The sequence below is a fragment of the Coffea arabica genome, chromosome 1c (assembly GCF_036785885.1).
Source record: "Coffea arabica cultivar ET-39 chromosome 1c, Coffea Arabica ET-39 HiFi, whole genome shotgun sequence".
NCBI lineage: Eukaryota > Viridiplantae > Streptophyta > Magnoliopsida > Gentianales > Rubiaceae > Coffea > Coffea arabica.
In genome coordinates this window covers 42730600-42745146 of record NC_092310.1, presented here as the reverse complement: position 1 = coordinate 42745146, position 14547 = coordinate 42730600, and the positions used below count along the sequence as shown (strand labels likewise).

Here is a 14547-nt window from a genome sequence, read left to right as displayed (position 1 = left end):
TGCCTCAAGATGGATTTCAACATCCAATACCCATGATAAATAATTTTTTCCAGAAATATCAAGAGGTACAAACTCTTGATTTGTAAGATTAGCCATAAGAAATTGAAATAAGATTTTGATTTAGAAATTTACCTCAAAAGTCACTTGAAGAAATACGGGCAGAATTTCGGCAAAATCTTGTACTTCACTTTTGCTCAAAGTAGCGCCTCCGTTTTCACCTTTTGCTCAAAAGAAGAGCTTTCGTGCTGATAACGTGTTATAAAATTAATAAAATGAAATACTACAATAGAAATTGAAGAAGTATTAGAGAAAGGAGTAGAGAAAGGGATAATGATATCCTTATATTTCAACAAGATACAAAAGTCATCCCAAAGGGTTTCAATGTACCTCTATATATAGGCACTACAAGATTAAAGGTACATAAATCTTATTAAACATCAATTACTACAATAATATGAAGAAACCTATGAAACGGTTTCTCCACTACATGAATGGATTTATGAATTGTAATTTCTATACATAAGTAGCCATAAATGAATTAATCCCCTTGGGAATACAAAGGGACATCCACATTTTTGTTATTTCATAACAAAATATATATATATATATATATATATATATTTAAGTAGGAGGTTTCATTCGCTACTCCGAACGAGAAGAACAATCGACCCCCTTACACAGCGGTCAAAAAAATCCAACTATTTCCCAAAAGAAAATGTCTTACAACCTAGCGTCCAAACTGTCTAATTATAGCTTTCGACTGACTACAGGACTAATCTACGCAAACAACCGCTAATCAACCTACCAAAGTTTTTTTTTTTTTTTGGAATAATATCCCATGATACTAATAAAGCGAGTGATTCGTCAAACGAACCCTCTTTTAAACCAACTCCACTACTCATCAACTGGTGGATCTGCATCCACAATAGCTCCATCTCCTATGCCCTCCCCAGCATCGTCCTGATCCTCAACTCCATCTTCTCCCTCTTGATTTTCCATGGGCATGTTCCCAGGGTCCTCCTTGGGTCATCCTCTATCTCTGCATCACTATCAGGCCACAGGTGATTCCACCCAAGCATCTGCGGTGCAAGGGGCTGGTGGTCAGCTATCCAGTTCATCACGCGTTGCCTTCTCTCTCCATATTTCACCGCTAGGGTTTCGTACTCCGCCTGTCGATTCTGGAGTAGGGAAGCTACTTCTTCAAACCCCTCATTATACGTATCAGCTAGTCCCTTCTGTACTTCCATATCTGCTTTCAGCTTAATGACCTCTTCTCGCAGACGGAGGGCCTCTCCACTCCAGCCTTCCATGTCCTGTCTCATGTGCTCCCTTGACACTATCAGCGACGAGATCTCTTGCCATTGGTCAGCTACTTGGTCACTCAACGCATAAGCCTTCCTAGCTCCGTCCGTGGCTCTCTCTAACTCCTCGAGGAACCTGTCCCTATAAAACCTTTGTCTCTTCCTAAGGCGAGCCACGTCACATCCCGTCAAATGGACTAGGCAGTCGCAGTTCTCCTGCTCCCCGTGCACTGGTTCGGCCATCTCCTATAACACCAAATGGAACGCCATCAACCATGCCTCCCTTCTCTTTAAAGTACACAGATTTTTTTTTCCAAACCTACTTTACTACTTACACTACTTATTTCATGAATTATTCTATCTTATGGTCTTATCTCGAACCTAGGCTCTGATACCACTAAAAATGTCATGCTCCGAGCCCGCACGTGCCCATCACATGACATCCGCCGTACTCTCAAATCTCACTCAAGAATACAAGGCTACATTAACTAATTTAACCTTAACAGCACTAAATCATTCAACTGAATAAAGTGCGGTACGAATTACATATAAGAGAAAGTCCACAAATATTCAAGACGTTCGTACATTTATTCTCCAATTGAAACAGCGGAAACAAGAATAAACATGACTAGCAACTAGAAGTAGCTAGTCTGCCAACTTCTATTCAATTAAAACTAATAAAAGTCATCCTCAGGGTCTTCTACGTAAACCAATTCATACTCTTCAGAATCTGCAAAAATGGTAAGAAGTGGGTTAAGCGACACATCGCTCAGTAGACAATATTTACCCCTCTGTTGGACCACGCACTCTTAATTTTATAGGTACACAAATATATAAGTACAACTCAAATCATTTGCATATCATTCACATCCGTAATTTTGAAAGTAACGTTATTAATAAAGCAATCAGCAGTAAAGAAGGACAAGTAATTCAAAAGCATCATATTGATAGTTGTACATGAGAAATCGCAAAGTCATAAATCATTTCGTCTCAAGTCACAAATCTCTTCATATTCATTCGTAAATCAACTCATATTAGTTCATAAGTCTCATTTCAAATCAGTTCATAATCATTCCATCAAATCAGCTCATAACAAGTACATGCAATGACCAGCTACTGAGTACTCAGCTTAGAGATTAGACCCCTTCTAGGTGGGCGACCAATAGATTTCATGACTATCGATTGATCTCACATTTCATTCTTGGGTCAATCGGCCGGACTTTATACCAGGCTACCATGGCTTTGTCAATCGGTCGGACTCTATACCAGGCTACCATGGCCTTACCAATCGGCCGGACTCTATACCAGGCTACCATGACCTTACCAATCGGCCGGACTTTATACCAGGCTACCATGGCGATTAGACAGGACTATAACCCCTACCGTCTATTCCATGACTGCTCTGAGCTTTACTTCTCAAAACTCATTTCATATATCATATACATACATCTTTGCTTTCATAAAAGATCCATCTCATTTGTATATAAGAACATATCAAAACATGTCAAATAAGTCACATGGTCCATTTTGTATAATAAAATATAACTTTCATAATTATACAAGTAAAACATTTAATCAAACACCTTTCGAGTCAACACAACAAAATGTGATTGAAAACTAGAATTTCATTTTATACATTTGAAATCTCAGAAGGGTAAGTACCACCTACCTCTGTTTGGCTGCTCGAGTGGAACTACCTTAGATCCTTGCATTGCACCTATCAAACGCATAGGTTCCCTAATTAGTTGCTACTTCCTATAAATGCATAAATATACAACCTCTAAATAAGCAAAAGATTCATACCTAGACCATTAAATGGACCCTAATAGCATCTCCCTCAAATTGGGCGATTTTCTATTTTTGGAAAGTTTACTAATTTGGAAAGTTTCAATTTTTAGAAAGTTCCCTAATTTAAAATAAAATAATTATTTATAATCATGTTTATTATTTTGACTGTTATCTTACTATACATATTTATAATTAATAATTATTTATTATTATATTATTATCGTCCTTGTCGTCGCTACTTTATTTTATTACCACTTATATATATATATATATATATATATATATTTATTAATTAGCTATTATTACCTTTCACTTTATTCCTACCTTTGTGCACGTGTAGGTGTTATTATTATTTATGTATATATGTGCATATATATATATATATATATATATTGATTTATTATTATAATTATTGTCTTAATTTATTACACTTGTATATATATTTATATTTTCGTTTACATCCTTTATTTGCTCCATCCATATTATTATTACTATTATTTTAAGCGCTTTGTTCAACAATCTAGAGCATATCTTACATTGTATAACTTAATCTAATAAGGTTAGGCTAAAATGTTTTAGATTTCTATTTAAGTACTTTAGACTTAATTAATAAAGTAATATTTTACATGACTAACCATCAACTCTAACAATTATATTAAATTGGGTCCTGAATTTTAATATTCACAATATACTATAAAAATGGACTAGTTATATTTAAAATCTATTTACTAAATTTTTATACTATAGTTTGGTTCAAGTTTAAATTGCTCCCTTTCTACTTATTTATTTTGTTTATTGTTATCATTATTTTTCATTATTATTATTATTATTATTATTATTTATTTTTTATTTCTGGTGGGGCCCATGGTTGGCCTTTGGCCAACCATGTCTGACCATGGTCGCCAGAGAGTCTGGCGACCCAAGTTCTTCAATTGGTTGGCCGCAATGGCCAACCACAATTTTGTCCAAGTGCTGGCGACATCCTCAACTAACCCCCTATTTAGGCCAATTAGGCCAATTACTCACCAAGATCAAGATCTAACCCCCTAAACCCCCTATTTCCACTAATCCAGATGCGCATCCTTCTAAATTTCTTATAAGAACATATATATCTACCTATATGTAACAACATCACATGACCATAATTTTCCTAAAACAATCAATACATCTACTAAAACTTAAAAGAGAAGATTACTTGTGTGAAGTCGGGACTTACAGGTTTAGGTGCCTAGTTGTCGGATCGATTGACGGTGACACCTTCTTCTCCTTCTCTCCTCTCTGACGGCTCTTGCTCTAGGGAGGCGGACGAAAGAAAGGCAAGGTTATTTTTTTTTCTGTCTAGGGTTTCAATAAAAACCTAAACCTAGCACTCCCTACTAGTAGGTGGTCTGGGTAAGAGTTTCAGTTTATTAGAACTCCTTATCCCTTACTATAGTTATTTTATTTCCTTTTCCTCCCTTTCTTTTTTTTTTGCATAATAACTCTATCTTTTTAATTAATTGGAACAATTAAAATAATACCATAATAAAAATAGAGGCCCAAAAGTCATGGGATTCACATTACCTGTCAACGGCATATGATTGAGCAGATGAGTTCCTTAGTGTGCTCTAAGGTTTCCCTCTTCTTTGGTTAAAACCTCAACACCGGATCTTCTCTTAGAATTGGCCAGCCAGTCATCCGTTTCTCATTCTTTTGCACTCTTGATCTTTGTATCCCTCTTGTTCTTTTCGATTTTTCTTTCTCATGCTCTCCCTCTCTCTCTTTTTTTTGGATAAAATAGTACTACGAAAGCTGAGAAGAAAACTTAGCTTATATTCCTCCTTGCTCCATAAATGCTAATATGTTGGACCGTTTGTGATTAATTCTAATGGATCTTGGCATTAAATGCATAGATGGATGTTTTTGAGTGTTTGAAACTTTGAAAGTTTGAAAGTTTTTGAAACCCTCATGAAAGAGAGAAGTACACAATTCCCAAGAGAGATAAAAGAGAACTCCCACATGGAGAGCGGAAGATTATCATGACATACGGTTCTTTGGGCCATTTCTATTTAACACTACGCTATGGGTTCGTTTGGCAAATGAGTTTTTTAGATATTTGTCTAAAATTTTGCTGTAACTTACTATAAAAGTTATAAGAAAAATTTCTAAAGTATGTAAATTTTTGAACATTTTGAAGAGTATAATTGAAAAACTTTGAGAAGTTTTTTAAAGTTACTGTAGTTAAAGTTGTTAAAAAATTTAGCAAAAATTTTGTTTGCCAAACAGGTCCTATATTGTTATAAAATCTGACACTTCAAGGAACCTAGCAAACGGATTGGTCACCGTTTAACTGGTTGCTAGGTAATCGAATCATTAGATTACTAACGGACCATTTGTTTTGAAGGAATAGAAGAGAAACAAAAGTAAAGAAAAGAAATAAAGGGCCTGTTTGTTACCTGAGTTTTTTGGGAGTTTGTCTAAAATTTTACTGTAGTGCATTGTAGAAGTTTTTGAAAAAATTTTGTAGAAGTTTTTGTAAGGTGAAATTTTTTTCCTTTTTTCTTTCTCTTTCTTTTTCTTTTTCTTTCTTTCCTTTTTCTTTTCTTTCTTCTTCTTCTTCTTCTTCCTTCCCCCTTCCCCTTCCCCTTCCCCTTCCCCTTCCCCGTTACCTCCGCCACCTCTCGCCACCCCTCTCCTCCCTTTCCCCTTCTCCTCCCTTCCCCCCGCCACCCCCTCCCCCCGCCTTCTCCCTCAGCCTCGCCACCACCTCCCCCCTTCCCCCTCTGCCCGCCAATCCCGTTATCCCTGCCTTCTCCCTCAGCCCCGCCACCCTTTCCCCCCTTCCCCTTCTGCCCCGCCACCCCCTCCCCCCGCCTTCTCCCTCAGCCCCGCCACCCCCTTCCCCCTCTACCCCTCCTTCCCCCTCCCCCCGCCACCTCCCGCCTCCCCTGTTCACTTTCCCGCTTCTCACCATCTTTCTTTTTTTTCTTTTTTTTCACAGAGAAGTGGGGGAAGGAATTGGGGAGACGCAAAGAGCAAAAAAAGATGAGGGGAGAATGGTAGGGGAGGAAGAGGAGGAGAGGGAAAAAAAAAGAAGACCAGGCGCATCTCCATAGCTAGCCATCAACAAGCCAGGGACGAACCGGCGGTGGTGGTTGACATCGGTGGTGGTGGTGGGTTGGGATGGGGGTGGAAGAAGAAAAAAAGGGAAGGGAATTTTTTTTGTGTGTTGATTTTTTTTTTTTTTTTTTTTGTGTCTTGGGTATTTTGAAGTGGGTAGGTAAAAAACTTTGAGAAGGTTTTTTGGGGTTTCTGTAGCAAAAGTTGTTAAAAAACTTGTAGGTAAAAAACTTCTCCAAAAAACTAGCTTCCAAACAGACCCAAAGTTTTTGATACTTAGACTGATTGTTTAGAAGGAAAAGAAAAAAAAATAGGCGGAGAAATGAGGAGATAAGATCCAGTTATATTTTGTCGCTTGCTTTCCATCCAAAAGTGGGCAGAAACAAAAGAAAAGGAAACCAAGGTTAATGAACATATTAAAATTTTCTAAAATATACTTAATTTTTCCATGTTAGTTATTAATATAATTTATCTTAATACAATCTTTGTACCACCTTATCACCTATGTCCTACTTTCGTTTTTAGGTAAGACTTTTAAATATTAAATATTTTGTTAATTTTTACTATTATTCAAAAAATTTTCTTTTTATATTTTGGAGTTGTAAATCATTCCGCTAAAAAAGAGCAAAATGAAAAATATTTGATTCATTTTGAACTACTATTATCTTGTAGAGTTTATGAGAATAAATAGATAAATATATAAAACCACAAAATCAAAAAGAGGGTAAGGTGTTAACATATGTTTGTAAATTAGACTTTGTTAAATTATATGTAAAATCATAACTAAGACGTGATACTTTTCTTTCCTTTCATAAGCCAAACAATATCTTCAGTAAATAAAAATTGAAATGGGATGTAACTTTGTTTGGACAGCTGATTATTTTTCTAAATATATTGGCTTACATCATCATTACAATTTTCAATACACCTTTTTATCTTCTCAATTATTTTTTTATCTCACATACATCACATCATAAAAAGTATTACAATAAAAATATCTTAAATAACTTACAATCCAAACAAACATATATGATCGAAGATTGTTTGCGAGACACTATTGTATCACATATAATTATTTTAATCCCAAAAAAGGCCAGGGCAGAATCTTTGTGGGTATTAGACCAATTAGCCCCTACACCTTTCTTAATAAAATCTTTACAAAGATTTTGAGCAGCTAGTTAACGTCCATCTTATCGTCGATTACATCTCAAGAACAATCAGCTTTTGCTCATGGATGGAAATATCTTAAGATATTCTTTTGGCTCAAGAATTGGCGGCATCTATTGATTAAAATAAAAAAACTCAGGGTCATAACATGTTGTTCAAGCTAGATATGATGTAACCGTTTGACAGAGTCCCATGGAGTTTTCTTTTGATTTTACTTCAAAAAAATTTGGTTTTGATTTCAGATTTGGCTCATTGGTTTTCACCAATCTCTCTTCAGCTTGGTTTTTAGCTCTTGTCAATGGGAAACCAAATAGTTTCTTCCAAGCTGGTTGTGGCCTCAAGCTAGGAGACCCTATCTCCTTTTTTTATTCATTCTGGTTTCCAAAGCCCTTAGTCAGGGCCTAAGCTCTTTGGTTTCAAGCGGTCATATCTCATCCTTTGCTTTGCCAAGAGATTGTAGACCTATTCCTATATCACATTTGATGGATATCTAAATTTGTATTAGAGAGGATGGAGTCAGACAACTGAACAATGGAAAAAGTTTTTATGTTATTACATCTAGATTGAGTTCTGCTAAAGCCCATTTGCTTACTCATATTACAGACATTCAAAGAAAGCATCTTCCTTTCGCTTATGTAGGCTGTGATCTTCTAATGGAAAGGAGAAGGAGGAGTAATTGTTGCCACTTCTTGAGAAGGTACTCTCAAACGGGTTAGGTTTCTCCAGACTAGAAAATATCTCGACCGTTTTCTGCTGCAAATTATGGTGGAAGTTCCGTACTTCCTTCAGTCTTTGGACTCAATTCACAGCGGCTAAATATATGCCAAACATGATGAACATGCCATTACATTAGCTCCCAAACCTCAAGCGCTTCAAATTCTCCGTCCCGAAATTACCTCCTATCCCATAGTTATACAGCTGCCACGAGTTTTAAGCAAATCTTTGACTGGTTCACAAAGTTTGTTATTAGTTTGATTGAATTATCAATGCATTAACATATGCGGCAGCTGTTTATAAACACGGAACAGGCAGGACAGAAAGTGATTTCGGGATAAAGGATTTGAAACGAACCTCAAGACTCTGGACCTTGGAGAAGAACGTTAAATGTTCACAGTTTGGTGGAAGATCATACCCAGCTTCTAATTCGGGGCAGCAATAGCATTCCTTTTGGTATGAGAATTGGTCTGGCTGTGGAACTTGTGGCACTGTGGAATCAGACAAATCTCAACTAGCTTATCCTAATTGTACCGGAGGAGTTATTTTTCAATGCAGGCTGGCGTTTGAATGCGATTGAAGATGTACATTCTTTGGAAGAGAGACGACCATCAACATTCCCAACCCAGGGGAAAGACATTCTGATTTCTTCCAAGCTTGTTTGGAATCCGCACATTCCAATAATTTCCCTGAAAGTTTCCATTTTCATGAGGAGACTTCTCAATAAATTCATTTCCTGATGCCTTAATGAAATTTGGATTTCATCCTCCTTCCAAGCGCATGTTCTGTAGATGCCAAGAGAGTATGAGGCAAACTTGGATGGTTCACATCATGCAACCTGCATCGTGCAACAAAGTATATGAACAAAAAATTTGACAAAGTACCCAAATTGTCCTCCAACTTTTCCACTAAATCATTTTTTTTTGGTGCTAGGACTTTAATTTAGTACAATTCGTCTCTTAACATTCCTTTATCCGAATTTGGTCCCTCCACCTTAGTTTGGGACGATATTGCTCTTTGACTTTATCATTGTGCCAATTTGGCGGTTTGATTTGTACTAATTGGTTCAAGGAGGGGCAAAATCATCATCATCAGTTCATATTTTTGACTACTATCCAAGTTTTAAAATTGGCCTTAGAAAGCCAAAATACCGGTAAATATATAGATTAGGGTAAGAAGAAAATGCTTATAATAAAAAAAATCCCACTCCAACTTTATTTATCAAACTAGAATACTTTGACACTAATCCTACACTATTTTACAATAGAGGAGGACAATCTGTGTTTTGAGAATTCGCAGTAGTTAACTCAAGTTTATTCAAAGCAATTCAATTGGGCAATTTTTTTTTTTTATTGTAAGCAATTCCCTTTCCTCAATCTATATTTTTTTTTAAAGTTTTTTGGGCTATCTTTTCTTTTCCGTAATCAAATATATAAATTCATGATTTTACCCGTCCTTAAGCTAGTCAACACTAAAAGTTGAATAACCAAATTGGCCTAAAGATAAATGACGATATTTTCCAAAATTGAAGTGGAAGAACCAAATTGGCTCAATAGCAAAAATTTAAGGAGCGATGTTTTTCCAAATCAAATGACCATTTTGCTCAAAAAATATTGAAGGATTATTTTGGTCATTTGCCCACTAAAATATGAATTTCAAATTTTTTTTTTAACTTTTAAGATCTTGTTTGAATTGTCAATTTTTTAAGCGAGAAAATTCGCAATCTAAAGATGTCTCAGGACCTCAATTCAGACTGAGCCGGTAATTGGCTTCCACGGTCTACACTCAGCTGGTCAAACCGGGGAAGCCGAACCAATAAGAACAAGAACATGCGCCTTCTTTAAAGTCTGAGCCATTTCAAAATTTCTCAATAATTTCTGCACAAAATCTTCTCTTTGCAAGTTTCCAATGGCAACTCAACGATTACTTCTCAAGAAACCAATTCTCAGGGCATCTTCTGCTGCAGCTTCTGCTTTTGCTTCAACTTCTGCACACCCCACATCATCAGATACCTTCTTAAGTGAAAAGATTTTATGGGGTTTAAAGCAACAAGGTAAAAAACCCGCTAGTTTCAACCCTTCTCTGTTTCATGAATTAAACCCCTTAATTTTTACTGAAGTTCTTCATAAATGTCGAGAAAATTTGCAAGTAGGTCAGAGATTTATTGATTTGGTATCCTTAAATTGCCCGAATTTCAAGCATTCTTCGACTTCGTTGAGTTCTGCTATTCATGTTCTTGTTAGGAGTAGAAGGGTTTCAGATGCTCAGGCATTGGTTCTTAGGATGATTAGGAAAAGTGGTGTTTCGCGCATTGAGATTGTGGATTCTCTGGTCTCAAGTTATGAGGATTTTGGGTCAGATTTACGTGTTTTTGATTTGTTAATTAGAACTTATGTGCAAGCTAGGAAGTTAAGAGAAGCTGTTGAGGCGTTTCATGTGTTGAAAAGTAGGGGATTTTGTGTGAGTATTAATGCTTGTAATAGTCTCCTAGGAGGGCTTGTGAAGATTGAGTGGATTGATTGGGCATGGGAGGTTTATCATGAAATTGTTAGATGTGGGATTCAGGTAAATGTTTATACGTTGAATATAATGGTTAATGCGATGTGTAAACAAGGAAAGATTGATGCAGTGAAGGGATTTCTATCTGAAATGGAAGAGAAAGGGATTTTTTCGGATAGTGTAACGTATAATACTTTGATCAATGCTTATTCTCGTGAAGGGAAATTGGAAGAAGCGTTTGGGTTGATGAATGTAATGTCGGCCGAGGGCTTCAAGCCATGTCTTTTGACATTTAATTGTATTGTTAATGGTTTGTGTAAGAATGGAAAATATGGAAAAGCAACGCAAGTTTTAGATGAGATGGTGAAGATTGGGCTGAGTCCAGATACTGCTACTTATAACTCTTTGCTGGCTGAGTGTTGTAGAAGTGGTAATTTGTCAGAAGCTGAATCAGTTTTCAGTGAAATGTTGCATCGGGGTGTTATTCCAGATTTGGTTAGTTATAGTTCATTGATTGCTTTGTTTTCAAGGGTCGGGCTACTTGATCGTGCATTAGGGTATTATAAGGATATGAAGTCCAATGGCCTCATACCAGACAAGGTGATATACACCATTCTTATTGGTGGGTTTTGTAAACATGGCTCAATGTTGGAAGCTATGAGGATCCGAGATGAAATGCTGGAGAAGGGTTGCCTTATGGATGTGGTAACTTATAATACTATTTTGAACGCACTATGCAATAAGAAGATGCTGTCTGAGGCTGATCAACTTCTAAATGAGATGTTTGAAAGGGGAGTGTTTCCTGATTATTATACTTACATGACACTCATAAATGGATATTGCAAAGATGGTAATATGAGTAAAGCATTGACATTGTTCAGATCCATGCTTCAGAGAAATCTCAAGCCGGATATTGTGACGTACAACACCTTGATTGATGGATTCTGCAAGGCAGGTGAAATAGAGGAAGCAATCTTATTAAGAGATGAAATGATCACAAAAAGCGTACTACCTAATTTAATTACATACAGTATTCTTATAAATGGGTTTTGCAGTAGAGGCTTTATATCTGATGCTCTTAGGTTATGGGAGAAGATGGTTGATACACGTATCCAGCCTTCTCTTGTGACTTGCAACTCTCTTATCAAAGGCTATTGTAGGCATGGTGAAACTGAAAAGGCATGTCAATTTCTTGGTCAGATGAGATCTCAAGGAGTTTTTCCTGATTGTTTTACGTATAATACTCTTATAAATGGATATATAAAAGAGGAGAATATGGACAAAGCTTTTGACTTGCTTAGTGAGATGGAAAATCAAGGACTATCGCCTAATGTTATCACATACAATGTCATGCTTGATGGATTTTGTAAACTAGGTAGAATGCAAGAAGCCAACATGTTATATAGGAAAATGTCTGGAAGAGGCATAAATCCTGATAGAGCCACGTATACTTCATTAATTAATGGGCATGTATCATTGGACAACTTCAAGGAGGCTGCTTGGTTCCATGATGAAATGTTGCAACGGGGTTTTATGCCTGATGATAAGTTTTAATTTCTTTGTCGGTTTGAGTCTTTATGATTATGGCATGCACTCAATTGTTTGAGTTGGATCTTATTGAGGTGTTGATGCAGCAATTTTTGGGTAACATGGCTGATCAATGGGGAAGATTAAAATTCATAAATGGAGTTCAAGTAAAGTAAATGATAGAGGCAAGACAATATCTCAGTACTTTTTACTTCCAGGTGAACAACCAGCATTTCAGTATGTACTCGTGATATTTTGTTTGTAATTAATACTGTTAAGTCATATTATATTTTAATTTTACCAGAGGATCAACTTTTTTTCCCTTGTTTTTATTGTTATAAGAGGAAATGAGATATTAACCTTATGTTTGTCAATGATCAAGGTTTGAGCTTGATATTTTTGCGGCAGGAGACTGGAATTTGACTGAACTGTACCTTCGGTGGAGATCTTGCAATTGTTTTGCTTGTTTCATCTTGCAAGTGTTGCGGTCCAAATTTGAGATCCAGGGGAGAATAAGGTATAACTTGCGATTGATTTTGATGCTTTTTCTGAGATATACACATTTTACATCTTTGGTTACTGTTATGTTAAGTAATACTGAGAATGTGATCAATCATGATTTGTTGCAATTTTCTGGACTGTTATCACTTTTCTTGTGTCCTAAAAATGGTAATGCAGTTAATTATGGTGGTGGGGGGGGAGCATAGTCCTTTTGCAACTACATATTTTAGTGATAAAGCATTTTTCTGGGTGGTGTTGAATGCTCAATTGCTATACATGGTGATGATAGTGAAAAGTTCTTGATGCTTTGCTGAAAAGTGCTGATACATGTGTGGCTGCCAGCTTTGCCATGATGTTGCATATAAAGAAACTTTTCTTTTAAAAAAAAAAGGAAGAAAGATGAGAACATAACTATTCTGGAACTCACCTGCTCTGTACTTTATCCCTCCCTCCTGTCCTCTTCCATCCTCATTGTTGTTGTTATAGTTTCTTGGATTACCACTGATAATGCAAACCAATTAATGATCTCTCAAAATCCTCTGACTTGCTTCTTAAAAAAAGTTTGAATCGGGCACATGGAGTGCTTTCTTTCCATTTGTTGGGATGATAGCAGTAAAAGGAGAACAGGGGAAGTGCATAGGCTGATGGTTGGGGATTTTGCAATTTTTCAGCAGATTGCTGAGTGGTGGCTGTGGTGACAAGAAGGCTGGCACCTTGGTTGAAAGAAGGCGTGAAGATGACGGAGGAAACAGTGGTGCTGTTGATAGAAATGAGGGGTAAATTTATCTTTTTTGATTGGCAAGTGCTTAGTTTTGTCAGACTTCATTTATCGCTGGGAAAATCATTTCTCTTTGCTTAATAGTGTAATTCTTGTTTCTTATCATTTTTAGTTACTGCTGTGTTGGATTAGTAATGCTTGAGTGTCATCATCTCGTGGTTGTTAGTGGATATTTACTAAGTTAATAAGACAGGATATAACCTTTTTCAATTTTAACATGCTCCCTTCAATTAATTTTGAGTGATTTACTCGATTTTTTCATGTTATAAATTATCACACAAAACTTACCCTCTCTTACAGATTGCTTTAAGAAATCACTTCGTAGTAGAACTTTCAGAAAAAATAAAAGTGAGAACTGAGACTCAGGGCAACTGATAACTGCACTTTGGTGCTGTTAGTCCCTGGCTTCATGAAGAAATTCTTGAATGAAGAATGGAGCAACTGGTAGAGTAAGGCTGATAGACGTGGTAAATTTGCGGAAGAAGAGCAACTCAAATTTTGCTGCAGATTGCTCCCCAGTTGTCACCACCTCTTATTGTATGAATATTAATGCTCTTACTCTGTCCCTGCTTTCTGGATGATTTGAAGGAAAAGAAGCAACAATGGGAGTAGCACTCTTTGGAGATAGCACTAAATGCACAGTTCAATTTATACAGGTCATACGACTCTGCAGTAGAAATCTCTGCGTTTGTGGTGTGGCATTGGGTAGATTTGAGTCAGTATTAGTTTCACCCATCATTGCTAATTTCCAAGTTTTAATACAATTGCTATTTTGGTACTAGTTGCGAAAATCAAGGCCAATAACGTTAACAAGTTATTAAGAAATAATCTGGAAAAATTGCTAAATGGTCCCTAAGTTATTTATGAAATCTTGAACCAGTCCATGAAGTTCAAATATGCTATTTTTTAGTCATATATATATTCTCTTTACCACTTCACTGCTGAAGACGATCTTGCCCATGTTATATTTGCTAGAATGGGAATCTACCATATTTGCTTATTACTGCCTTTTATTTTAGGATTAATCTTTTATACACTGACAATGTATATATCATTATTTTTGAACCCACGACAGTTCATCTGAATTTAAATTTGAAATTCAAATTTTACTCATGTGTCATGTATTTAACTGTGATGGTGTATATATTGTCATTGTATATATGATTTACTCTT

General features: G+C 36.3%; 1 protein-coding gene across 9 annotated transcripts; it reads left to right on the top strand.

The window, feature by feature from the left end:
- Positions 1 to 9791: 9791 nt before the first annotated feature.
- LOC113723730 (uncharacterized) lies at positions 9792 to 14155 on the top strand. 9 transcript variants are annotated; one of them, XM_072068445.1, is made up of 4 exons: positions 9792 to 12313; positions 12504 to 12612; positions 13271 to 13372; positions 13675 to 14155. In XM_072068445.1, the coding sequence occupies exon 1, from the start codon at positions 9978 to 9980 to the stop codon at positions 12120 to 12122; it is 2145 nt and encodes a 714-aa protein (XP_071924546.1). In that variant the 5' UTR covers positions 9792 to 9977; the 3' UTR covers positions 12123 to 12313; positions 12504 to 12612; positions 13271 to 13372; positions 13675 to 14155. The 9 variants fall into 9 exon arrangements, with proteins under 9 accessions (XP_071924546.1, XP_027102516.2, XP_071924626.1 ...); XM_027246715.2 differs by having other exon boundaries at positions 13268 to 13372; XM_072068525.1 differs by having other exon boundaries at positions 13210 to 13372.
- The last annotated feature ends 392 nt before the right edge of the window (positions 14156 to 14547 follow it).